Source organism: Phodopus roborovskii, unplaced genomic scaffold (genome assembly GCF_943737965.1).
Source record: "Phodopus roborovskii unplaced genomic scaffold, PHOROB, whole genome shotgun sequence".
In the NCBI taxonomy this organism is placed as follows: domain Eukaryota; kingdom Metazoa; phylum Chordata; class Mammalia; order Rodentia; family Cricetidae; genus Phodopus; species Phodopus roborovskii.
In genome coordinates, this window is record NW_026126119.1 from 24,690 (window position 1) to 52,669 (window position 27,980).

Sequence of the window (27,980 nt, forward strand, 5' to 3'; positions counted from 1 at the left end):
CAGTACTCCTATAGCAAATGGGAGATGGAAACATGAGAATCCCTTAAACATTGTAGGCCAGGGAGTCTGCGATAGGAAGCATGGAAGAAACAAAAGAGATCCTACATCAACAAGATAGAAAAAGAGAACCGACTCCCAAAAACTGTCCTCTGACCTCCACACCCACACTGTGGTACAGAACATGTAACACTGTATGTACACATACACAGTTTCAAAAGCAACAGTAAATAACAAACATTATCAAACACTTCACCAAGAACACAAAAATAGCTAATAAATACATGCTTAATCTAGAGAGCTGCCCTTAGTGTGCTCTTCTCATTACTATTTAACTATACTCCTCACTTCCCTGACACCATCCCCATCACCTCTCGGCTCCCTTTTCCTCATCACTAGTCCTGTCCTCCTATGCACAGTAGCCCAGCAAGGTACTCCCAACCCTGTGCAAAGTCACACAACCTGATTTGGTCCCCACAGATTATTCCCATCTATTCCATATTGTGAACTTCATCTTCTTATCCAGAAGTCACTCCTAGACACTTAAAATGTCCCAAGTCAGGCAGCTGCTGAGAAATGAGGCAAGGTGGCAAGGAAAAGAGGGGCGTTCAGCCCTTTGAAGTGGGCTGAACACTGCTACAGCAGGGTTCCTTCTACTGCTGCCATCATCAAGCCACAGAGGCCACCAGCTCCTTTCCTCCTCTCTTGTTCTTATAACAAGAAATGGACTAACCTGGAGCTTTCTATTCCTTAAGTAGCAAAGGTTTTCAAACCAATGTTAAATGTGCTGCTAACCTCTAATTATTTCACTATGGAATTTGGGGAAAGCTAGGGAGTATGGCTGGTTAAGTGCAGAACACATTATCGACTTCAGAGAAGGGAAAAGTTAGTGTGGGGTGGTGGTAGTAGTGTGTGTGTGTGTGTGTGTGTGTGTGTGAGAGAGAGAGAGAGAGAGAGAGAGAGAGAAAGAGAGAGAGATTCTATGTATGTATGTGTTATGGGATTTATGTTGAGGGGTATATGTGGTATAAGATGTGTGTGTGTGCGCGCGCGCATGTGTGTGTGTGAGAGAGAGAAAGAGAGAGAGAGTGATAGAGAGAGAAAGAGAGATGAGAGAGAAGTAGAGCTGTGTGTGTACCTGTGCTGTGGAGGATGGGGATAGGCATGTGGTATGTGTGTTAAATGTGTGTGTGTCTGTGTGTATGTGTGTGTGTGTGTGTGTGTGTGTGTGTGGTGTTTGTGATATGTTTCTATGATGTGTGATGGAATAGGGTGGGATAGAGTGTATGTGTGTGGGTACAGTGTACATGTGTATATTGGTGGAGGTATTCAAGGGGTGTGGGAGGTATGTGTGTACGGTGTGTGATGGAGTAGGGTGGGATGGAGTGTTATGTTATGTGTACATGTGTATGTTGGTGGAGGTATGCAGTGTGTGTGTGTGCGTGTGTGTGTGTGTGTGTGTGTGTGTGTGTGTGTGTGTGTGTCCATATGTACATGTGTTTTCCACAGGGAGAAATGTATCCAGAATGAAAATAGTGGAGGGTGGAGGCCTTCAGGATTCTTTGAAACTCCCAGGTGGAACCTAGGTCCTACACACATCCTGAATGGACTTTTCCTGCCCAGCTGGGATATCCTGTGTTTGTCAAAAGGACTACACAGGGAAGCCATAACCATTGTCCTTCCTGAAATCTGCCAGTGTGCCCCTCCCCAGACTGAGGCAGCCGCCCCAAGCAAAGGAAGAGTGACTTTGGAAGTGCGTTATCAGCATCCTCCATGGATTTCCTCACCTCCCGCCCAGCCCCATTAGCTGCTAATTCCTCAGCATCCTCAGACAGAAATTTAGAAGCTGGGACAGGGTCAGCATCCTGAGGCCAGTTGCCTTTGACAGCTTCCTTTCTGGTCAAGCCTGGCCTCTGTACAGCTCTGGGTCCACTACTCAACACCACCACCACGGCACAGAGCACAGGATGGAGGCTCTCGCTGGAGCCATCCACCAGCGCTGGCCAGCCCGGCTGCTGCTGTGGGTCTCAGCGCTGAGCTGTTTTTTCTCCTCGCCAGCTTCTCCCCCTCCTTCTCTGGTACCCCGAGTCAGAAGCAACTACACTCTGGGAAGGACGTTCCTCGGTCTTGATAAATGCAATGCCTGCATCGGGACATCAATTTGTAAGAAGTTCTTTAAAGAAGAAATAAGGTCAGAATTGCCATCAAATTACTCTGAGGAACAAACTGAGCTTATCTCAGTATAAAGATATTTCATTTAGGGGTGGGAGCTGGACGAAGGCATTTAATAGTCATAATGGTTTGACATAGGGAGGGCAAGCGTGGAAGCCAAATTTCAGCCCTAAGGTTCCCTTTGAAAATGAAAGCTGAAATTCTTTTCTATGACTGGAGTAGCCTGAGACTGTTGGGTTTTCCTACTCATTCCTCATAATGGAAAGAATGAAATATATAGAAAGCATACATTGTAAACCATCCTGGGTGTTGACAGTTTGTTCCCATTATTCAGACATTAAGCAGACAGTGGCTGGATTAATGGACTTGGCCAAAGCAGACCTGGGATACAAACAAAAACAGTTTGCTCCAGCACTTCAGAGCCTGTTTTCTGTTGTGTGGTACTGATCTGAGGAAATTCAGAGTTTAGTTCACTTTGATGCATGTAGCTGTCACCAAAAAGGGGGGGGGGGGCATGATGCCTATCAACCCATAGTCATGGAGCATTCAACAAGGCTAGGAACAGGCAGGGACCAAGTGGGAAGAGCCACCACAACTCTACTCTAGGGTGTCAGAAGAAAGGACAGTAATACAAATAATAGTGAGGTTTGGACGTGTCAGACAGGGAACACTGACTACAGAGATATTTTCTGGGGAGAGGATTTCTGAGCAAGGTCTTACAGGATGGGGTGAGGAGGGGTGGTGGGAAGGGGAAGGCAGAACAAGAAACATCATAAACAAGGGTATGGGAGAGATGAGAGGTACTGGTGGCTGAAGCCATGGTTATAAGTACATATGGACAGGGGAAAAGCTGGAAATGACATACAAGGCACAGACCCTTGAATGCTGGGCCAGGAAATGGGAAACTTTGCCAGTGAATCAGTAGCTCCCAGGTTTTTCACCACCTTTTGACCTACACCTTTTCTCCTCCCCACCCCTGCCACCAAAATCCACCTAACCTGCTGCTATAAGATTCTGTGACCAAACAAAAGGCATAAGCAATGATATGCAACTTCTCTATTAGTCAAGCATACCTGTGATTTTTACAATAGATTATTAAAAAGGAACAATATAGAAAAGGCCAATCAAAAATGTTAGACTTTTTATTTTTTTATTTTTTCATTACTACATATTCATTGTACAAAATGACATTTTCATGCATGTGTATTATGTGACTTAGTGGTGTTTATCCCATTACTTTTTCTTGCCCCTCTCTTTCCAATACCCTTCCTCTTCTCAAATAGTTCCTCTTTAGTTTCATTTCATTAATTTTAAAAAAAAAATCTAGATTCCACATATGAAAAAATGTGATATTTGTCTTTCTGAGTCTACCTTATTTCATTTAATATGATGATCCTCAATTCCATCCATTTTCCTAAAAATGACATAATTTTGTTATTCATTATGACTGAATAAAACTCTGTGGGTATGTGACAGAACAACTTCACTTTTATTTTATTTTATTTCATATATATGAGTGTCTTGCCTGCATGTGTGTCTACATCAAATGCGTGGCTGGTACTTGAGAATGCCAAAATGTGGTGTCAGATCTCTCTGGGACTGGAGTTATGGACAGTTGAGCCACCATTTGACTGCTGGGACTCCAACCTGGGTCAGCTGGAGAAGTGCTCTTAACCACTGAGCTATCTCTCTAGATCTTAAGATTTGAGACTTTTTAGGAAGTCTATGTGGACATTTGCTATTAAGGATTTTTGGTTTCCATTTTATTCTTCCTGGAGATGAAATGAAACCACGGGGCCTTTCAAATGCCAGCCAAGTACTCTATCACTGAGCTGTGATCTATCACTGAGCCATCTCCACAAAGCCTTTTGTAAATGCTTTCTAAAGGTGAATGATCCCTAATTTAGACTGCTCCATTGCAGGCAAAAAGCTGGGAAATAAAATCTATGCTTCAGGGTGATCTCATGGAAAGCCACTGGCAGACTGGCCTGGGGATGCTTTTAGGGACTGAAGAACCAGAAGAGAGGTCACCAGACAAAAGGGGGCAGAAAGGAGCCATCTGGATTCAGCTCTGTGTTCATTTTGTTGACTGATGCAATTTGAAAGGAAGTAATATAAATATGGAGACGTTGAATTTGAACTCAGGAATTCCCACCTAGGAAATGGGGTGCAGAAAACCAAGAATATAGTGGAGTGTGCTGATTACTCAGAGAAAGTAGCAGTGAAGATATGGATCTAGTTTAAACTAGGAGAGAAAGAAACTGCAGGATTCCAATGACGAGCTCTAGGCTCCCATCCTCCTTCATCAAGTTCAAGATGTTTTCCTTGCAACACTGTCTCATTAAAATTCAAGATGATGTTCTATGTGTGCCTGAAGAGGAAGTGTGCACATGCACACAGGAAAATATCACACAAGGAAGATTGGTGGGGTCACAGCACTCTGTGCTGAGAATACTGAACCTCAACATAAAGAGGCAGAGAGGATCCTTTGTCTCACTACCTTATAAATAATTTTCTTTCATGGTAAATCAGTAGTTACTTATTTTAGAAATATTATGAAAAATTCAAAATACAAATCATATAGAATTTATTCTCAGGTGGGCCAGACAGACAGATCCATGGGTAAAGTGATTGCTGTGAACTTGACCCTCAGCACCCACATAAAAACTGGCCATGGCTGTATGGGTTTATAACTCTAGAACTGGGAAGTGGTAACAGATGGATCCCCAGAGAGCTTATTAACAACAAATAAACAATCTTAGTGTTGGAAAGGCAGAGACAGGCAGGATCCTGAAGCTCATTGACAAGCCAGTTTAGCCAAAACCAGAGAGCTCCAGGTTCTGTGAGAGATGCTGTCTCAAAAACAAAATTGACGGATGATTAACAAAGATACATGACATTAACCTCTGACCTTCACACATGCATACAAATAGGAGCATCTTCACCCAAATAGACACACACATGCACACACACAAATACATACACATGCACGTGCACACCTGAGCAAAGATCCAAGCATTCTTACATATTCTTAGGAACTTTAATAGTATATGAAGAACATTTGGTAACATGATTAAATATTCTTCTCCATAATTTGATTTTTAATGGCGTCAGGATATCAAATTACATCAACCAACTATAAGATATTTAACTAGCCCACAAGCATGAGACAACAGGATTTTTTTCACTTTTCAATATTACAAACAGTGATGTGTCAAACAAGATTTTGTGCATCTCTCTTATTAATTTCCTGTGCCAAACTCTTAAAAATGGTATATTTGGAAGAAAAAGCTAATTTTCAGTATTATACGTGTGTATATGCTTAAATATCTTCAAATGTGTACTCCTAATTGTAAAGCTCATTTTTGCACACTCACAAATACTTGATATGATATTAATATTGATCAATAATAAATTATATATATTACATATATTACTATTCATAATAATGTACTAGAGAAAATAATATCTTCATATTATATATAGTAGATATATGAATATTTGTTCATATTGTGTATGAAAGGGGAAGGGTACTTATGGCAGGGTTTTAGAAATATTGACAGAGACCCAAAAATTGTGGTTTATGCAAGGGTCAAAGGTGACTTGGTAAGACCAAAGCAATTTTATAAGGGGAACAGCAGGCCTAGAAAGATCATAGTGAACTGTGTTAAGTAACATGACTATATCCTAAGAGTTTTGGAAAGTTAATTTTGTATGATCTGATTTCTTTATGGAAATAATATTAATATTAATCTTTCTTTAGCTTGTATTTATTCCAAGCTTTTTTTAATCTGATTTTTCATGTTTATTGGCCTTTTGTGTTTCTTCTTTATTAAGCTGAAAGTTCACAGCCTTTACCTCTCTCCCTCTCCTCCCACTCCCACTCTCCTCTTTTTCCCCTTCTCTCCCTTCCTCCCTCTTTTGCTTGCTTATTTTGGTGCTGAGGCTGGAACTAGAGCTCTTGGCATGCTCTATCTCCAAATACTATGGCCAGTCCTTTTACCTCCCTCTAAGGGGATAGTTGTTCATCTCTTTCTTGTTTATCTCCTCTCGAAGTATTTCTCTGTTTTTAAAAATTATTCTCCTTGTGCCTCAGCAGAAAGTCCACTCAGGTGCTCAGAAGCCTGACTGCAATTCTCTATCCTGGTCCTTGTGTGTACATTCCAGCCCTGGTCCTCATTCAGCACTAGACAATGCCAGGATGCAAATGACAGACTAGCATCCCAGGCTAGTTGGGTAAACTCAAGATCCACAATTAGCAAATGAATGTACTTTGCCATCTTTGTTTTACCTGTCCTTTGTGATACACCAGGGGCTTCCCATGCTCTACCAGGTGGCCCAGCAGTGGTGGTGCATGCCTTTAATCCCAGAATTTGGGAGGTAGAGGCAGGTGGATCTCTGAGATTGAGGCCAGCCTGGTCTACAGAGTGAGTACTAAGACATGCAGGGTTACACAGGGAAATGCTATCCCCTGCCAAAAAACAATTGGAATGTGTTCTGACTGGTTTTGCTGTGTAGTACGTGTTGACTTTTGCATCTTAAATTTAAAAAAAAAAAATGTTGTAGGAAACATGGAAATTAGGTGGGCCTGACAGACATGATCCTTCTATTGAAAATATACTTAGAAAAGAAACTCTGCATGCTCCCACCAACCAGGAGGATCCTCCAGGACCTGCTTGGTCCATGTTGTATATGAAAGAGGAAGGAGTGTTTTAGTGGCAGTGTTTTAGAAATGTTAACAGAGACCCAAAATATGTGGTTTAAGCAAGGGTCAGCAGTGACTTAGTAAGATCAAAGCAATTTTATAAGGGGAACAGCACATAGTGGGCCTAGAAAGATCATAGTAAACTATTAAATAACATGACTATATCCTAAAAAGCTTTGGGAAAATGCTGGATGGTTTAAGGGTTCAGTGTGGTGCAAAGATGTACAAAGGAGAGAAGAGAAACAAGAAATATTCTGGGAGGCATGTATGACCAGGATCCCTCCTAGGGGTTCTTGGGCCTTTACCAGGACTGATTCATTTCCTCTTCCTCCGGACTACATGTAATTGGCCTAACATCCATAATTGCTACACCTAAAACCTTAAAGAATGTTCAGACATCTCTTACTGATTATTGAAGTGCTTGCCAGAAAACAAATGATAAGTTGGGTTGTGTTATGTTTTGTTTCTTGCTATCCCTTCTCCCTTGCTTTTTCTTTGTCCCATTCACAAAAGATACTTTTCTGGTCTTTATGAACAGATACCATACAAAAAATAACCAGTATATTAATGGAGGGATGGTTTATTGTGCCTTATAGTTTGTGAGTAATCTAATCTGTCATAGCAGGGAAGATATGCCAGGAAAGACTTGGCAGCTTTGTGGCCATAGAAGGGGGTCAGCAGCTGGCTGCATAGCATTGGCAGAAAGAGGTGTGTGCCAGTGCTCAGTTGGCTTCTTCCATTTTACCCTTTTACTCAGTCAGGAGCTCCAGTACCTACAAAGGCACACTGTCATGTCATCAAAGACTCCTCAGAAAATGATAACAGTTTTTTTAAAAAAGTCTCTCTCCCCCCTCAACTCTACCAGTTGGTTGAATGGAATCCCTGAGAGCTGCATCCCTTTGTCACTAATTGTCTGTGGTTTTTCAGACAAGTCACATATATTCTGTCTTCAAGATGGAAATGGGGACAAGAACAGAATACATTTTAAGAACTTGCCTGTGTTAATCTTACATAATATTATTGACCCACTCCCATGAGTTAATTCATAAAATTGACTATATAAGAAATAAACAATGGTAATGTTCTGAGGATTGCAAGCTCTGCTATGTTGAATGCTATTATGCTATTTCTTGCAGTTCCTGGTCAAATATCTTTGGAAACATTATGTAACCAACCCAGGCCTCGGGGTCCTTACCTGAACAATTCATAATGATAACAACCTCATGGGTATAATGAAAGGATCGATTAAGATCGGTGGTAGAGCATTTGCCTAGTATGTTTGATACCCCGTGTGCAACATGAAAATATTAAATAAATTAATATACACAAAGAGTTTAGCAAAGAAGATAGCATACTTCAAGGTTTCATAAATTTAAGTTACTATCATTATCACTTCATTGTAAATCTTAAGTTTCAGGACCTTTGTGAGGTTGGAACTTCATAAGCAAGAGAAGCCAATGAAAGCAGGACTATCTCTGGGCCCTGAGCCCTTTCTAATCCTTCTTAGAAGGGAAAATGGGTCCCCACAGTTGTCCTGAAACTTCTGGTAATGCTTTTCAAGCTCTTTTCAAGTTCATCTTCTTCAATGGCCTTGTGACAAGATTCTTAAACAGAGCCACTTGGCCCTGAATCCCTTGCAGTTTACACAGTTGAACTGCAGAAAGCAGCTTCCTTGTAGCTCTTTCTCAACTGTTAGAGGCTGAGGCTCTAATACAGAAGTGATTAAGAGACCTGCAATTTCCATCTTTTGATCCTTGACCTTGACGTTTGTCTTTGAAATTTTTCTGTCTCTTGCCTTGCTATGAAAATACTAGGATAGAACTGATGGTACGGTTCAGTTATTGCACATTTGGGTAGCATACACATTTGGGTAGCCCTGAGGTTTCTCCTCAGCACTGCCATCAACAAACAAATAATAAATAAATCAATCAGTGGAAAACTTGTAATCTCTTTGAGCAAAGATGAACTATATGAATAAGAAAACAAAACATTATACAGATTGGAGCTCATCAAAATGCTAATTCATTGAAAATATACTAGCTAAAACTCATTATCATGGGCTGACCAATAGTGTTCAACAACAAGAAGTTAAAACTCCCATTCAAGTTCAGTATTTGATATAGTATGAGTCTCACTTGCAATACAACCTTCAATTAATAATAAGGAAGGCAAACTTTTTCTGATTAATCTTTTCAGACATAAATCAAAAGCAGATTCAACATTCATCCATAATGGAAATGTCAACACACAGCTGGAGAGGTGATTCTGCTAGAAAGGGTAACCGTGGAGCCTAGAAAATCAGCAGATGACAAAAAGCAGTGCCTCTCCCCTGAGGAGAATTAAAGGCTGACTGAGCCATGGTGCACAGTCACACACTTGCTCGCCAGATTGCATCAGATTTGATGGACATGAAGCAGCCATGGGTGCCTGAAGTTTGCTTGGCGCTGATGGATTAAATCAATGCTGATGAGGCTCCTTGGCGTTGGATATGGGAGTGAAGTGGTCTCTCAAGTTCAGGCCCAAGAGCCTCTTGGAGAACTGTGTTTTTTGAACCCAGGAATTGGTCAAAGGTTTGGACAACTAGAGTATATAAATGTAGATTTGGTGTTTTATACATCTGATTGTCAACACTGCATTCTATTTTGAGTAAGATACTTTAAGCTCTATAAGCCTCGGTTTCCATGCCTGTAGGGTGAGTATGGAGCATGAAAGGAAACAAAAGTATATAGCTATTGTCTTTGGGCTGGAGAGATGGTTCAGAGGTTAAGAGCACTGGCTGCTCTTCCAGAGGTCCTGAGTTCAATTCCTAGCAACCACATGGTGGCTCACAACCATCTGTAATGAGAGCTGGTGCCCTCTTCTGGCCTGCAAGTATATATGCAGGCAGAACATGTTATACATAATAAATAAATCTTTCTAAAAAAAATGGTGAATGTTTAGCTGGGTGGTGGTGGTACACATCTTTAAGCCCTCAAGAGGCAGAGGCAGGCAGATCTCTGTGAGTTCAAGACCAGCCTGGTCTACAAGAGCTAATTCCAGGACAGCCTCAAAAACCACAGAAAAACCCTGTCTCAAAAAAAAAAAAAAAAAACAAAACAAAAACGCTATTTTCTTTAAATGGGGTCGAAGTTCAAAGAGCTATTCTGTACATTAGGGGGAAGAGGATAGAGGATAGTTTTAGTATGACTTCTTTTTTTGACATCCCATGTGCACTTCTAAGTTTGGTCCAATACAGATAATCCTCTTGTAAAAAGAATTTGGAATAAATCAAAGGAAAAGGTGTGATCTGGCAGGCTGTTGCCCCACCTCTCTGGCCCTCAGCTCTGCTGACCTCAGGCTCACAGGGTTATCCTATGCTTCCCACAGGTTTGACAACTCAGTGGCTTCCCACCTGGGACTGCCTCCTTATGACTTGCCTACTTATGCTGCAAATTACTCAGATGATTCCAAAGCCTGGCGCCCTGTGGAAGTTTCTCAACTTGTCAGCAAGTACCAAAGTGAGATCTCTGATAGGAGAATCTGTGCCTCTGCATCAGCTCCAAAGACCTGCAGCATTGAGCGCATCCTCCGGAAAACAGAGAGGTTCCAGAAATGGCTGCAGGCCAAGCGACTCACACCCGACCTGGTGCAGGTGAGTGTGGGCCTTAGGTAGAATGTGGGGTGTTGGCAGATATCCCATCATACCTCACAGCTCAGTCTAACACCGTAGTTCTCAACCTGTGGGTTGCGACCCCTTTGGGGTTTGAATAACACTTTCAAAGGAGTGACCTAAGGCAATCAGGAAACCCAGATATTTATGAATTCATGATTCATACAGTAGCAAAATTACAGTTATGAAGTAGCAATGAAAATAATTTTATGATTGGGGTAACCACAACATGAGAAACTGTATTAAAGGATTGCAACATTAGGAAGGTTAGGAACCACTGATCTAAGTAAAAGGGAAAGTTGTGGTCTATCTAAAGTGTGACAAAGCAATTGTAAAACAGAGGGGCTTGTGACAAGACAGGAATTAAGATTTTCTCCAACCACTCTCATCTATGTGATCCTCAGTGATTATTTGATAAACAGTCCCTAGCTGTCACCTTTCAGCTGAAGGTTTGCCAGAATGACCCTTACCAGCCCATTCCCCTGACAGAGTCAAACTCATGTGCAATTTTCCCCCTGTATACACTGCCAACCCCCAGGTTCAGTGTAGTGAGCCTCTGTCTATAGAAGCTCCCATATAAAGGCTAGGCATGAAGGCATGTTCCCATAATCACAGTACTTGTGAGGTAAAGGCAAGAGGAGTATGCCACAAGTTAAAGGTCAGTTGAGCTACATAGTGAGACTCTCTCTCTCTCTCTCATACACACACACTCACACACACACACACACACACACACACACACCACCACCACCACCACCACCACTGCCGCCGATTGTGGAAATCGTTTTAAAATTAGGTGTCAGGAAGAGTATAGTGCTGGTCTTAAAGCCACCATTTGACCCTGGATAAACCTGAGCTTTCCCAGGTTGTCCTTTTCCCCACCTTCCTGTTAACAAGGACCATACTGAGGCACATAGCCCCTCATGGCAAGACTATTTCCATCTGGAAACTGAGAAACATTGCAAAAGAAGGAACTTCCTAGTATACAAGGGGACATTCTAAAGTCTGTGGGGATCTCTGCTACCACCATAGCCAGTAGAGTAACAATCTGATCCCAAGGAAGCAAGAAAGTAGTTCAGTTCAACTCGACTAAGTAGTCAGTGTCAGTTCAAATTTCAAGAGTATGAACCCAAGCAGTTTTAAGGCATGAGATTTTTGAGGTTTTTAAGCACAGCAAAATTTGGTGAATAACTTCTGGTGATAACTCAATCCCGTGTGTACAAGAAAGCTTAAGACATAAGTATATTGATGAATACTCTTTGTAAAATATGTATGACATCTTCCAGAAAGATAGGACTTATAGACTGAGAAGCTCACGTCTTGGCCACACAGATAGTGCAAAAGTCACCAGGCTATTAATCATGTCTGCTCACATCCTTCTGGGTGGAAAAAAGGTTATGTGTCTCTCTCTTTGAAGAGGCAACCCTGTGTGTTTAACGTTTCTGGTTGCCCCTAGTGCTTGTCTGAGAACATAAGACTACAAAGAAGGCTTCCTCTGTTGTTATACCAAGTGCAAAAGAGCAAGCGTTCCAGCCAGTCAGGGATTGGAAAGGGAAAATCACATACCCTCCACCGTGTCTGCCTTCCATTCCTTCCAGAACCATCTAATCTGCCTGGGATGTAGTCCTAAATACCTTCTCCTAGGAGAATGGGCTAGCTGGACGAGGAGCTTTTTGACCACTAGATGGCAATACAGAGTCTTTCAACCGCTTTGTTTACACCAAAACGGCTGACAATTTTGTTTCCTAGATTCCATTATTTCTTTGAATAGATAAAATAGGGGAAATAAGCAAATTCACCAAAACACTTTTTAATCATCTAATCAAAATATATTCTTATATGTAACTGCTGAACAAGGTAAATTCAGCTTTGCTTAAATTTAGCTCAAAAATATCTAAGGGGTGTTTACAGGAACTGGAAGGATACCGGGAGGGAACCAGGTCCCAGAACTCTAGATGACACCCCAGTGTGGTAGCAGACTGCACTACTTGCATTGTGATACCAATCAGGGGGTGACAACATGCTCTCGAGGAGATGCAATTTTATATTAGATTCACAGCTACTTTTCAGAATATAAATTTTTAATTCCTCACAAGCCACTGGGTCTGGGACCCTTCAAACATTTCCATGGGTTTTTGCTTGTTTTTTGTTGTTGTTGTTTGTTTGTTTGTTTAAATTATTAGTGTGACTATATCAACACTGAAATTAAAAAAAAAAAAAGCTTACTGCTTTACTGCTGGCTATATCATTTTCACACATGTCTAACACTGGAGTCAAAATTGAAATGACTAGCCCAGCACAATGGGAGCACATCTGTAACCCCAGCATTTGGGAGACTGAAGCAAATGCAGAGTCAGCCTGGGCTCTATAGTGAGACACTATGACAAAAGCAAACAAAGGGAATGACCATTCATGGGCGACAAAAGTCAAGCAATCAAAAGTGTCTTGCCAGCAGTACCTCGCGGGACAGTTTTGTTTCATTCATGAGCCCCAACAGACGCCTCATGAGACTTCTGGGAACCCTTGAGAAGTAATCACTATACTGTTTGTTGCCCACAGAAGTTTTCATGGTGCACTGGAGAGGTGCTATGGTGTCTTCACAGCATGATTTCCCCTGCCAGCTGTGGGATTGCTGATAGTTGAAACAACTATGATTTTAAATAATGGGATTTGTTTGGTGTTAGAATCAGTGAGGCTTTACTACTCACATTTGAAACAAAGAAGTTACGTCAAACAGAACTGAGACCCTGTACAGTGGTTTCAATGAAAGACCTTATAGGCTGATGTTTGCTGGTAGAAATATTTGAGAAAGATTGGGGTCTCATTGGAGGAGGTGTTTCACTGAGGGTGGAATAAAGTGACTTGAGGTTTCAAAAGACTCCTACTATTCCCAGTCTCCTCTCTCTGTCTCTCTTTCTCTCTATGTTCCTCACTCTCACGCTCTCTCTCTCTCTTTGACTCCTTGAAAAATCAAGCTATGAGCTCTCAGCCCTTCCTGCCAATGTCTTTGCTCCACCATCAAAGAGTCTAACTCTCTAAAATCATAAGCCCATTTTCTTTTTTAAGTTGCCTTTGTCATAGTGTTTTATTACAGCAATAGAAAAATAATTAAGCTGGAAGTCAGTGACACAGACCTTTAATCCTAGCACTTGGGAAGCAGAGGCAGGTGGATCTCTGTGAGTTTGGACCCAGCCTGGTCTACAGAGTGAGTGCCAGGACAGCCAGGGCTGTTATACAGAGAAACCCTGTCTCAGAAAACAAGATTAAGACACTTGACCTAGTGATTTCCAGACTCTCTTTGCATTGTGCAAAAGGGACAAGTCAGCCATTCAGTCTCATAAAAGGCTTCCTAAATCATTCTCCATGGACCTTACGAACAAAAACAAAGCAATCATGCTGAAAGGCTTTCCTAGGCTTAACACATCCAAGTTTAAGAAGAGAGAAAGAGGCAAGGGAAGACTAGATTAAAAGTAAACATAAGACAGGTCACAGAGGAGGGAGGCCCCCAGCTGAAGGAGAACTGAAGTGTGGACAGTCAAGAGAGGCCATGCAAGAAGGTCTTGTTTCCCCAGGGCTTTGAACTTTCCCAGCATTTACACATTAATGAACCAAGCCCCCTCAACAGACATCAAGCCATCCTCCATTTTTTGCTATGAAATCCTTCTCCATTTTGATATATTTGCAGTTCCATTTTATACCTCCCATTCAAAAATATTAAATAGGAAATTTCAGAAACAAGCAATTCACAGCTTTGAAATGAGTCTTGTTACAGTATATTTTTATAATTATTGTATTTTTATTTAATTGGCATCAGGATGTCCCTAAAGCATGTCTCTACATTTTCTTTTTTATGAGACAGGGTTTCTTACTGAACCTAGAGCTTACCACTTTGGCTTGACTGACTGACCAGGGAACACCCAGGAGCCACCTGTCCCCAGATTTTATATGGACACTGGGGATCCAAACTTAGGCCCCATCCTTGCACAGAAAGTGCTTTATGAACTGAGTCAACTCGCTAGCTCCACAATTAGTGTATTTTAGTATTGGTTACCATCAACCTTTTACTGTGACTAAATTGTAATTTAAACATTTTTCAGAGTCCTTTGGATATGGGGAGAAACATGGCTCATTTAGAATTACTTTATTTAGAATTGGTGCTTTCTGTGGTTTTTCTTATGCACAGAACAGCTTAGAGCAAACTACATGCATGTGAGAAACAGATGCTTTTCCTGTAAATGTGGCTTGACTCATAGGTCTCTCAACTGGCTGTGCCTATATGTGTGTTCGCATAACACAAAGGCAGCAGAAGCTAAACATTGAAATTATAGAATACTTTCTATATATAAAGAAAGTTACATGCAATAAAATAATATGTAACCAGCTTATATATTATGTTCAAAAAGTGTTTATTAAGCCATAAAATCTCTCAATATATTTTTGGAACTAGAAATATTAAAGACCACTTTCTCTAATCAAAATACAGTAACATCAGACAAAAAGAATAAAAAGATAAAGAAAACCCCTGGGGACTTAACAGCATTATCTTTACATCACAGATTAAAATATTGTAATTGTAATATGGAGAAAATAAGAATGAGAAAGAGTCCATATTGCCACTATGTATATGATTTATTAGTCTTTGCCAAATTACTGCTCAGAGGAAAATCAGAAATCAATGCAGTGTTGTATTTGGCAGCTGTAAAAACCGTTTGGTCCTTCATGTGGACGAACAATACAAACATAGTACATGTTAATTCAGTCTGAAATCAGGGCCACTTACAGTAAACATAATTTTTCCAACTGTGTTAACTCTCCTCTTGAAATATTATCTAGGCTTTTGTGGAAGGCATGATTCCTAAACCTTCCTGTCTGTTAAGAAGTAAATTTATTCTCAGTTTATATATGACAACAGAACAAGATCAAAATAGATTTCTGAGGCCAGTAGGATGGGTCAGTGTGGGTAAAAGTATCTACCACCAAGCCTAACAACCTGAAGTCAATCCCAGAAATCCACATGCTAGAAAAGAACTGATTCCAACAGGGTACTCTCTGATCTCCATGTAAATGTCGTGTCATGTGCTCACATCATACATACACACACGAGTTAATTAATTAAACTTTTGGAGAGAAAAGGGAGGGGTCTATTTTGGGGACACAGTTTTCAGAGATAGAGTCCATCACACTGGGGTAGGCACAGCTGCAGGAGTAGGGATCAGCTAGATTTGTCATACATATGTCATAGGTTCTTGAAATGAACAGGAACCATGACAATTAAAGAAACTGAAGTAAAAACAACAAAAAAGGTTGTCTACCTTACCACATAATGAGAGACAATGCATTCCTTCAGAAAAAAAAAAAAAAAGCTGTTTTCTTGGGATGGAAGAAATTCCCTAAAAATTCACTGTCAATCTATCTTCTTATAAGACTAAGCACGTGCCCTTGTATTAAAGCTAGCTAGGCAGTAGGGTTCCAGTAGGATTCCAAAAGCCTGCTGCTATTCCTACTGTTAGGAGTCCCACAAAAGGACTAATCTACACAACTGTAACATATTTGCAGAGGGCCTAGGTCAGTCCCGTGCAGGCTCCTTGGTTGTTGGTTTAGTCTCTTTGAGCCCGGATGAGCCGAAGTTAGCTGATTCTGTCAGTTTTCTTGTAGTGTCCTTGACACCTCTTGATCCAACAATTCTTCCTCCCTTCTGCAGGACTCCTAGAATTCTGCCTAATGTTTGGCTGTAGGTCTCTGCATTTGCTTCCATCAGTTGTTGGATGGAGCCTCTCTGATAACAATTGAGCTGAGTACCAATGTGGTTACAGGAGATGATCAAGCTACATAGCTGCTAGTGCTAAGAGTCTTGGCTAGGGTCCTCCTTGTAAATTCCTGGGAGATTCCCTTGCACCAGATTTGTATCTGACCCAGAAATGTCCCCATTTCCAGTAGTCTCATGTAATGCCCCCCAACCCGATTGCTCATGTTCCCATCCCAACCAGCCCTCAATCCACTTAAAAAGTCTCTTTTATTTCCCCTTTCCAGAGAGATCTAGATGTCCTACCTCCCCTGGGCCTTGAACTCTCCTTGTTACCTAGCCTCTCTGGGACTGTGGATTGTAGCATGGTTATCCTTTATTTTACAGCTAATATCTACTTATAAGTGAGAACATACCATGTTTGTCTTTCTTGATCTGGGTTATCTCATTCACGATGATTGGTGTCAGCATTCTTATATGTGCCTACAGATGAGCTTAAGCATGTCAAAGTGAATTTCCAAGGTCATATCATTATATATGGACATATTTCTGAACAAACTACCAATTAGTTTTCCTATATGCAGTGTGCAATATATGCTTCTACTTATATGCAATGGAAGAGAGGGTACTGACTTCTCTTTCCTATCTTCATCAGCTCACTATTATTAATTGTGAACTTCAGGTATTTTAGTGGGTGTCTAGTAGTATCTCACATGGTCTCACTTGCACTTTCTGATAATTTATGGTGTACAGCCTGTTCTCATGTGTGTATTGGCTTCTTTGATTTTTGATAAGGCATTTGTCTGTTATGTGGGATTTTCTGTGTTTAATATTGATTTTCACAAGTTATACAAATTATATTTATGTTCTGAATACAATTTATTTATCAGATATGTGTAGTATAAGTTACTTCTTATAGATCTCTTTATTTCTGCATAGACCTGTCAGTATAAAGAATTTTCCAACCATGCAATCCTCCTACACAACACCGTCAGCCTCGATTCACTGGGAGGTAGAATGACAGGCCAAGAAGTACACAGTTTGAGACTGGAACAAGAAAACCTACTCATAGTCACCTACCAGCTAGGTTTTATCTCTTAAAAGTGTCACCACAACCTAAGGAGCCAATGTTCAAAACATGTGCCTGTGGGGAACATTTTCAATTCAAACCAATAACAGCACTAGAAATGGTTTAGCATCCACAGAAGGATGTAAAGCTTATCTTTTATGTAAATACTCTGCCATTCTATATAAGGGGCTTATTATACATATAGGGTAGTACTGGCCATAATCCCCCATGGATAAAAATCCATAGTATCATTCACCATGGTGGCAAATGCCTTTAATGCCAGCATTTCGGAGGTAGAGTCAGGTAGATCTCTGAATTTGAGGCTATCCTGGTCTACAGAGTGAGTTCCAGGACAGCCAGGACTGTTACCCAGAAAAACCCTGTCCTGAAAAAAAAAAGCAACAAAAAAATCATATTATCTATATATTTATAAAACTCGGGGTTGGAGATGTAGATTAGTCGTAGAGTGCTTGCTTAGTATGTGCAAAGAAAGCCCTGAGTTTTATACTCAGCACCATAAAACAAGGAACCAAAACATTAGGAAGTTGGGGAGGTGACAATCACCAATAACGGAGGCAACAACTGTGAACATTCTGGAGTCCTTCCTTCCAGAATTTTTCTAGTCATAATTAACTTGGTTGCAGATGAGTTCTATATGTAATGTTCCCCTATGGCTCAATTGCATATCACATCCTAGTCTCCTTCCTATTAAAACACTAAGCAGCATTTCATCATGTTGATACAACACAATTTAGTTTGCTACTGTTGAATGTTGTATTTTTTCCCTTATCAAAATATACTTTGAAGAGCATGTTAGTGCAAAGACTTTGTTTGAATCTTGTTATGTCATATTTCCTTTTCAAAGCTACCACATGCTGACTATGAAGTGGGCCAAGCCCACCTTATACTCATTCGTGACAGTTAATTTCTGGCATCTGAGACACTCTTGTTCTCATTTTATAGATGGGGAATCTAAGATATATGTTCAAAGCTTAGACAACTAGTAAATTTTGGAACTTGGATTTGAATGCAGACCTTTCTCCTGACTCCAGAAATTACAACTTTAGACATTGCATACTCTCTGTTGCTTCATTATGTTACTGTAGCAGAACCACTGACCACAAGGACATGAACATTTTTACACTAGAGGGGCATGAGTGTATGTGTGCGTGTGTGTTTCCTGTTTGGAAGTCAGAGGACAACTTCCACCATTTGGGTCCCAGGCATCAAACTCGGCAAGTGTTGAACCATTCCCTACCACTAAAGTTTTAAAGTATGTTCATAGCATCTTCATGAACCAACAACTTAGAGTCTCTGCAAAGAACCAACAATCTAAACAAACAGAAACTCTGCCTAAGAAAAGATGGCATTAGAAATGAGAGGACCTTCCTGGAAGGCATAATCCTGGCAGGGTGTTGGGGGGGGGGGATGAGAGGGAGGGAGGGAGGGACGGAGGGAGGGAAGGAAGGAAAGAGAACTGATATCGATATGTAAAATAAGAAAAAAAAGAAAAGAAAAATTTCACAAGAAGAAGTGAGAGGACCTGTCTTACAAACTAAGTCTTTGAGAGGCTGAACTTGTGATTTGAGTTACACCTTCCGTATTATTTACCAGTCTTACCAAGTCTTGCAGTTAAATGAATATGTCCTGGGTATGTGATCCACTCTAACATGTTCTAAGATAAATTCTAAATTCAACACCTCCCTTGGGCTCATTTCCCTTTGCAGGTGACTTTGCAATAGTGACCCAATTTCAGGGATCTGGGTTGATCTGTCTAGGTAACAGAGAGCAAACTTACTAAGAAGATTTCAAAGGAAACTTGAAATGATTTAGGGACTGTCTGCTTGCAAATTCCTCTCCCTCACTTAGTACATGCAACAGTGAGCTAAGAAGATGATCTATGCCTAGGAAGTCACCTGTCTGAGAATGACAAGGGTGTTACTGGATTTCTACATGATTAAAATCATCCATGTGGTTCCTTCAAAACCACCAACATGCTAGAAGACACTTATAGAATGGTGATTGACACACCAAAAACACTTCCTATTGTGTTGGCACTTCAGAGAAAAAAAATAACACAAAAGAACTTCATTAAAAGAACAAAATCAGAGTAGGCATAGAACTGTCAGTTGTTTATCCTGATTTAAAAAAAAAAGGAGATTCCTGTTTTGAATAAAGGAAGGTTTAATTAACCATGACAATTGAGACAATTATTAAATTTCATTGTCTTAATAGTAACCCATTGATTAACTGTGATGCATGATTAGCCTCATCTCCGTTACAAGCATACTTAACAGAAAAATCATGTAAAAAGTGTTCAGGTGTATAACTGGAAGTAGGTTTATTTGAATTAAAATTTTCTCCTGGAGGCTAATAGAGCTTGAGAACAGCTAATTCACTCAGAGTACAACTTCATTTCTTGAGCATTTCTTTCAGCATTCTAAATCCTGTTGTCGGAGGTGACCTTACAGAGAAAAGCTAAACTTCTGGTCTTTAGGGTGAAAAGTCATACTTCTGATCTCAGATTTTCTTTCTCAGAGTAACTGATGTTCTTTTCTTTCATACATTCATATTTCCATCAGAACAAATATTCACATGTGACTAAATCTTTACCTTTTGAGCAATGTTTGCTGTTTGGAAACACCAAGTCACTGAGAACAACTGTGGGCAATTAATAATACAAATTATCTTAAACCCAGGAGGATGAATGCTTAAAAAGATTTTTTGAAGGTTCATTCCTGTGAGGTGAGAGAAAAAGCAATGACTATTCTCTCTAGGCAAAGGTAGGTTCAAGACATCCTGCCCTAACCAGTGCCTTTCCTTCAGTGCCTCAGTAAAGCCACATTTTCCTGAACTGGTGAAGCTGTTTGGCTTCCCTAGGACAATGAACAAAAACTCAGTGTTCCCACTCTCTGGAAAAGGTATTTGTGGCGATGCTGTCTCCGTCTGTTTTCCGTTGCTATATATGAACACCACCACCCCCAATTTTTAAAGAATAGCTGTTTGTTTCACTAATGGGTTTTGAGGATGGAAAGTCCAAGAATGTGATACTAGCATCTGGTGTGGGCTTTCATACTGTATCATGAGCTGGCAGAGGCATCACATGATGAGACAGAGCAAATATGGTAGCTTGGGTTTCTCTTCTTAAAAAGCCACTAATGTCATTATCGGGACTACCCTCTTCACTTTCTTTATCCAATCCTAATTACCACTCAAAAGTCCTACAGATATCATTAACATGAATTTGAGAAATAAAGTTCCAATCATGAAATTTGAGGGTCAAAGTCAAACCATAGCACCACCCCTGACTTAGAATTTAATATGGAAGCTTAGAGGTCTTGAGCTCTACAAGAAAACAGTGTTGTAATTTTTGCTCTAAATTGTCTTTCATAAGTCCTCAATCACTTTGGTTCACAGAATCTTTGCTCTCTTCATGGCTCTATCATAAGACCCCCCCTTTCTCAGATGGATCTCCAAATCTAAATCCTCAAGGGGAGTCTGGATAATGAGCTAACTTTACCAACTGCCCCTTTAGAAAGAGTCCCTACATTAGACATTCTGTATCCATCAAAGACAGCCTTAATCTTCTTCTTTAAGCAGAAAACCATGGGAAATGAGCTTCCACTACAAGCACATAGACAGCAGTATGGCTGGCACTGTTAATTCTCTTTTGATGCTATTCTTTCTGTGTGGAAGCAAAAAAAAAAAAAAAAGCAAGCTGAAAAATTTCAAAGAGACAAAGCAGGCCTCCATGCCTCCAGTGCCCCAATCCCTGCATAGCCCACTATGCCATTTCCTGTGCCAACCTGTAGGAGCATTCCATCCTCTGTGCCCCTCCCAGGGGCTTCCATCCCATCCTTGACCACCCATAGATCCATCCTCCACCATTCACCTGAACCCCCAAACCAATATCTTACCAGAGTCCAGCAACTACTCCCCATCCTGGATCTCTCTCTCTTTTGTCTTCAGGGCCTGCCCAGTCCCTTTCTTCGCTGCCCTTCACAAAGACTCTTAGATCGTGTGGTTCGACGCTATGCTGAAGTGGCTGATGCTGGCAGTATCTTCATGGACCACTTCACTGACCGTGACAAGCTTCGTCTCCTCTACACACTGGCTGTCAATGCACACCCCATCATTCTTCAGGTACTCAGTGACCCCACAATCCCTCCAGGTTATAATACCATCTTGAGCTTTCAGAGTCATCCCTGGGTTGATTTTTCTCCCCTTCTGCTTCATGTCCTGGGGCCACAAATCTGTACTAGTGCATTTGCACCATCAGGTAAGCATTTGACAGCCTTGGAAGTTAGTGAGGAAAGAGGTATGGGAATGCAGGGCTGTGGCTATAGATAGCAGGCAACTGCAGCCAACTTTACAATTTGAGACATCCAGGAAGGGATTTGTGAAGGTAGGCAAATTCAATATCTGCCATTAAAATAAATAACATTTGAGCAAGCTCAGGGACTGGTAAAACAGCCACTCAGAAAAGCTGTGTTTGGAAAGGAGAAAAAAAAAAACTGAAAGTGATCAAATAAATGAAGATGTATTGGGGCCTGGGGAACCATGTTAACAGACATGCATAGAACATGTAGAGCTAAATTCCCCAGACCAAGAGTGAAGGATGAGGATACCTAAGTCATATAATGGACAGAAAGGACGGCAGAAGTTGGAGGGGAGGAGAAGGGGTGAAAGAAGAGTAAAAGGTTGAGGTGTGGGTCATAGAGGAGGAAGAGGGAGAGAGAGTAGTAAGGAGAAGGGAGGAGAGGGGGAAAAAGGAGGGAATGCTGGGCATGGTGGTAAGTCTGTATAATGAGACCATCTTAAAAATACTGTCACATAAAAATATAGGTTGAGAAGAAAGGAGCCACAACAAAGACAGCTTCTAAATAGTTGCCAAAAAGCTAATGGTTAACTACACAATGAAGACTGGTAGTTATTTCGCTCTTGCTGCATGCCAGGTGTTGTGCTGAAGATTTGCTATCAGTGTCAGTTAGTTCTCACCACAAGCTTCCCAGAATGATATTATTATCTGACTGGGGCTCAGAAAGAAAAAGTGTCTTAGCCACTGCCAGCCATGAAACCTAAACCCTGAGATGTGTGACATCAGAGACATCAGAAACTTCACTCTGCCCACAAAAACCTTCCCAGTGTCTTTGGCATTTGACATACTAGTGGAAGAGAAGGAGCTGCTATTTGCCATACATGCTCTAGGGTCTTCTTGGAGGTCTTTTCCTCACAATTCTAACTTTTGTTGGCACCTTGGTTATCCTGAGATCTGGCTCCTGAGAGACATGACCTGAGACCATGGGGCTGAGACGCTTCACTCAATCCTGGACTTCATCCAGAAAGAGTGTGTTATGGAACCAAGAAGTGGCTTTTTAAACCAAGTCAGCAATTTTAGGTTGTCCCTTGGAGACACATACTGTATAAGGTGTGCCCCAGTTAGGGGAAGCTCAACTTGCAAAGAGCATGATACTTTATAACATGACTTAAAGGGGATAGAAGGTACCAGAAAATTAACAGAGAGAGGGTGGAGAGAGAGACAGAGAGAGAGAGAAAACTTTGAAGTCTACTTTGTTTTAATTTTCTGTAGTGCTGTGGATGGGACTCGGGGCCTTGTGTATGTCTGATAAGCAGTCTGCCACTAAGATGCACCACCCAGATTTACTTTGTTTTCTTAAGAATGTAAACAAAGGAAAGTGGAATTTATAGTCTTCATTATCAGTTCTGAACACAGCTCCACTGGGGAAAAAAAATGATCAACAGTTGAGATTCTAACATGAACTGGGAATATTCCACATGGTCCTACAAATAGATGAATACAGGTGGCCAATGGCTACTGAAAGAGAATCAGTCCTTTCCATGGACAAACTCCCACATAGATTGTCCAATTCCAAATGGTCAGTTCTGGCCACACATACACATGAGTAATAACACTAAATGGACTCAGTATGTTGTACACACATGTGTGATTAGATATGTATATAAATTATATATGTATGTATATATATACATGTAGCAATAATAAAAAACAGATCATGAAATTTGGAGAAAGAAGGGAAACACAGGAGGAACTAGAGGAGATGGAGAGGGGTGGGAGTGATGGAGATGCAGGGTTCATTTATGAAGTGCAAAAAAAAAAAAAAAAAACACACACACCAAAAAAAAACCTTTTAAAAAATTGTCAAGAAAAATCCATCTAGAATTCCCTCCTTGCTTTCCATCTCATAAATGCATAAGTTGAGCTCTTTTACAAGGAGACAGACTGGGATACCCCTCCCCAGACCAGTGTTAGTCTATCTGGAAGCTTCCCGACAGTTGAGAAGAATCTTTGAGTGTGTAGTCACCAGAGTCATATAGATTTGCTCAGCCTGGCAGTGGAGACAGTCACCTGCATTATTCTTGTCCTATCCCAGAACCAGATACTTACATTGTTCTGTTTTACTCATTCACTTATTCATGAGTTTTGTTGACCAAACTGGCCTCAACCCTCCTGCCTCACCCTCCTGAAAACCTGGAACTACAGGCACACATGATACCATATTTGTAATGTATTATTATTATTAATCTTTCAGTTGCCCTGAAGTTTATCTTTTATTAGTTTTTCCCATGGCCTCTTTCTAAGCAATAGCATCTTCAAAAGTGCAAACTAATAATATTTTTTAAATGTCACAACTTAAAGGAAAGATATTCCCTGAATCCTGGGTACCACTAAAAAAAAAAAAAAAAAAAAAAAAAAAAAAAAAAATCACTGAAAGTTGGTTAGCATTCTCAGGTCCCACTTGGAGAAACTTGTAAAATCTGATCCACTATACCAATGAGAGCAGCCTTCTTCCTGAGTCCTTCCATTGGCAATACACTGCAAAAGTGGGGGAAGGTCAAGGGCCTTACCACGTTCCAAAAGGTATAAGAAGATGGAGAAATGTTTTGCCAGCATGTTTTGACATCCAGGCGGGCAGTAAGATTATTTGTGTGGGCTGTGGGCCAGAGGTAGAAGCAAGCTGCCTCTGTGAGATTTCTCTCTGTGTCTAACGCCTGCTCCTTCCGGCTTGGCAGATCTTCCCCGGGGCGGAGGGCTGGCCACTGCCCAAGTACCTGGGCTCCTGTGGTAGATTCCTGATCAGTACCAGCACCAGACCACTGCAAGAATTTTACGATGCACCTCCAGAGCAAGCCGCTGACCTTGCCTACCAACTCCTCGGGGTCCTGGAGTCCCTGAGGAACAATGATTTGAACTATTTCTTCTACTTCACCCATGTTGATGCAGACATGTTTGGCATCTTTGACAATGGGCATCTGTTCATCCGGGATGCCAGTTCACTAGGCATCATCGACAAGCAGGAAGGTACTCAGCATGGGCTTGGCTGAGCAGCTGTCAAGGGGGATGTCAGGATAACCAAAGTTAAGGAAGCATCCTGGGTCTTTGTACTCTCTGTGTGTCACAGAGTAATCCAAGTTTTGGGAATGTCAGAGAACAATGTCCCCTCATCCCCCATTTGAATTTCTGTTTCATCTTTATTTCCAAAGGGAATGGGAACTTGGCCTTGCCTGAAAGGGACATTGTCCATGGTGGTATGCCCCCCCAGGGCAGTCTGTATCTCATTCACTAGCCCTTCTCCCTGTCAGAGCCTTTCTCCTCAGACGCTCTGAGCCTTGATCTGAGACATAACTGATGCCTTGATGCACTAGTACCCTTTGTAGTCAGTGTTAACATAGTGATTCTGTAAAGTTCTAAAATTACAAAAACATGGAAGCAAATGAGCTGTATGAGCAAGTCGTGTTTTTCACTGTTTACAAAGGCTCAACCATCAAGTCCCAGTTTCTCAAAGTGACAAATTTTGCTGAGCCCAATGATAGAACAAAAGATTTTTTTCTCATTTCTAGCATTCTTAAAAAAATAAATAAAAGCCGCAAAGAGAGAGAGAGAGAGAGAGAAAGAGAGAGAGAGAGAGAAAGCAAACCCTTTCTTCACTTCCTGATTTCCCTTTATTAAGAAGAAAGGTTGATACCAGAATATTCAGGCTATGCAAACATTGGTCCCATTGACACCTGCTGAATACATATTCTGGATAACATCTTTTCCACCCCAACTTTCTATCCTAAGTGTACAATGAAACAAATCCTAATACTATCCTCACTTTCCTAATTCAGTAATAACAGGAAAGTAACAATGTGATTATAATTTCTACAGTAAAACCCCAGCTCTGATAGAGACAATTGTGTTTCCCTAGCTTGGGCCTTAGCCTGATTGTAGGACAGTGTTACTCAATGCTGTTCTCCAAAGGGGCTATTGTGTTCTTGAGCCCTAAATCTTCTGGTGATGGGGAAATACTTGGAAACTAAACCACTTCACTCAGCAATTCTAATTGGCAGTGTCCCCTCTCATCCCCTTCCCATCTTCCCCTCACTTCCCTCCCCATCCCCCAAACAAGAATAGGTTGTATAGTATCTGACATTTTTCCATCCCTCTTCTAGGCATCCAAGCAGCTACCAGGACTGGAGAGAACGAAGACATTTTTAGCTGCCTGGTTTCTGGATGTCAGTTCCAGCTGTCCTCCTGTGACACTGTCCCTGAGAAGCAAAGCCTGGTGCTGGTGTGTCAACAGTTGCTGCCTCAACTTCTTCAGGGAAAATTTCCCTCCCCTGTGCAAAAGGAAATAGACTCTGCCCTTAGCCTGTGTAGCAAGGATTCCAGCACAGACATGGAAGTCTTAAGGGCCACCAGCCAGATGAAGGACATCTTGAGACCACTGAGAACCTGTGATCCTAGATTTGCCTACCGCTACCCAGACTGCAAATATAATGACAGATTCTGAGTGGCCGAGGCCTAACTAGCCTAAAAGGACAATCCACAAGCTCTTCTAAGACCCTTATTGAGTCCATGGCAAACTGGAATAAGCAATTCAATTTTAAATATTTAAGTATATTCCTTTCCTAAGAAATGCTCAAAACTAGTGAAAGAAACTCTGACACTGCATAATTGGTAGCACTGGCTAGAACACCATGGCAGTCAGGAGGTGAGCATAGGAAGACCCAGGTGTGAGCACTGGGTCTTTGAACCTCCATTTTCTCTGTACTCTACCAGGCTCTCACAAGTTAAAGAAAACTGATATAAAGGGCCCAGGAATATAGTTATGACCCACAAAGCATGTTCCAGAAACATATATGTCAGAGGGCAGGGTGAAGGCAGGGGTGTAGGCTCCTGGAACTTACACTCTTATTCCTACTCACTTTCCTCTCTGAGTCTGAACCCAGCAAAAGGTAAGCAATGCAAGAAAGAGTGTCTGGCTATCTACCAGACCAAGATGGAGCCACACACCAAAGGAGCTCCCTATCTCCCACAAATAGATCTGTTTTATTGTCCCTGTGTTTTCAGGGCTAGCCAGGACAGACTGTGGCAGTGTGACTGCAGCTTAGCTACAAAGACAGATTTCAGATCACAGCAGCCTGGGGGCACCAAATAGGTTTCATTGTTCATTGTAGCTGTAGCCTGGGACAGGGCCTGCTCTCTTCCATACCACATGCTCCAGCACAAGACTCTAAGGAGTCCTAGGATTTTCATCAAAATGTAGCCTTACGAGTTACTATTTTAAAAAAAAAAAAAAAAAAGAAGAAGAAAGCATTATTTCAAGGTCAACGTCAACCAATGGAATGCATTTTCCTCAACAATAACTCTGTTGTGCCTTTAAAATATTTAACTACATGGGCATGGGCCTCTGTGCATGCCTCCTTAACAATCATAGAGGATTCTTAGGCCTTTGCCTAGCCTCTTTACTTAGGCCTCTATTCCTGGGGATTGTTTAATCTGCCTCCTTTCTTCTACCTCTAAATCAGCACCCTGGAGGTCAGAACACCCAGCTAACAAGCTTCACTGTGCACATAGGGAAACAAAGACTCAGGGAGGAAGGGATTTGCTGGGATAATGCTAAAACCCTCCCTGCCAGTTCATTTCCCTGTTGCCTTCCTCATCAGTCTCAGACTCCCATCTTGGACTATCCAATACATTTAAACATAAACCCCATCTTGTGTTATACTGAGTGGCCTTTTGATTTGCCTTTCAACTGCTCCAGACACTGTCCCCTGGCAGCCACAACCATGAGGATGACAGGCCAAACTGGTGCAAGAAGTGGCTTGTCATGCCTGAGAAGCCTTAATACTGGTATCATCTGGCTGGCTGTTGAGAATGAAGTCTGGCCACATCTCCCACGTGCATTATCACGATCCCATCTCCCTACTGACTTGCTTGCAGTTATATGTGCCTAGCCAGCCTCCCAACCAGAACCCAGGAAAGGGACTACAGCCTCATACATACTGTCCCCAGGTCTCTCCAGTACACATGCCAGGCCTGGCCTCTCTCAACTAAAGACTAGAGTGACTTTGAGTCACTCCCTGGGGGAGTTGAAAGATGGGACTCACCATCACCCTACTCTTAGCCGTCTACCACATATCTGTGAAGCAGGCAAGAAGGAGGAACAAATGAAGACATCTCCTCCAGACTAGTGACATGGGACTCTAAAGAATGGAGCTGCTGAGACTCGGAAAGTAGCACAGCCCTAGACACCTCTTGAATCAGGACAAAGATCATATGTCCTCCTTGATTGAATCCTAGGAGAAGGCAAAGCATAAAACTACCTGAATGCCCCCAGGA

General features: G+C 41.4%; 1 protein-coding gene across 1 annotated transcript; it reads left to right on the forward strand.

Annotated features, from left to right (window-relative positions):
- Positions 1–1,820: 1,820 nt before the first annotated feature.
- On the forward strand, positions 1,821–27,980 carry Dipk2b (divergent protein kinase domain 2B). The gene is made up of 5 exons (XM_051179505.1): positions 1,821–2,188; positions 10,241–10,505; positions 21,305–21,478; positions 24,389–24,677; positions 25,808–27,980. The coding sequence occupies exons 1-5, from the start codon at positions 1,965–1,967 to the stop codon at positions 26,146–26,148; spliced, it is 1,293 nt and encodes a 430-aa protein (XP_051035462.1). The 5' UTR covers positions 1,821–1,964; the 3' UTR covers positions 26,149–27,980.

Coding starts and splice junctions, on each gene's coding strand:
- Dipk2b (XM_051179505.1), top strand. CDS start 1,965: ATGGAGGCTCTCGCTGGAGCCATCCACCAGCGCTGGCCAGCCCGGCTG. Junction 2,189..10,240: donor TTCTTTAAAGAAGAAATAAG/GTCAGAATTGCC, acceptor TGCTTCCCACAG/GTTTGACAACTCAGTGGCTT. Junction 10,506..21,304: donor TCACACCCGACCTGGTGCAG/GTGAGTGTGGGC, acceptor TTTTGTCTTCAG/GGCCTGCCCAGTCCCTTTCT.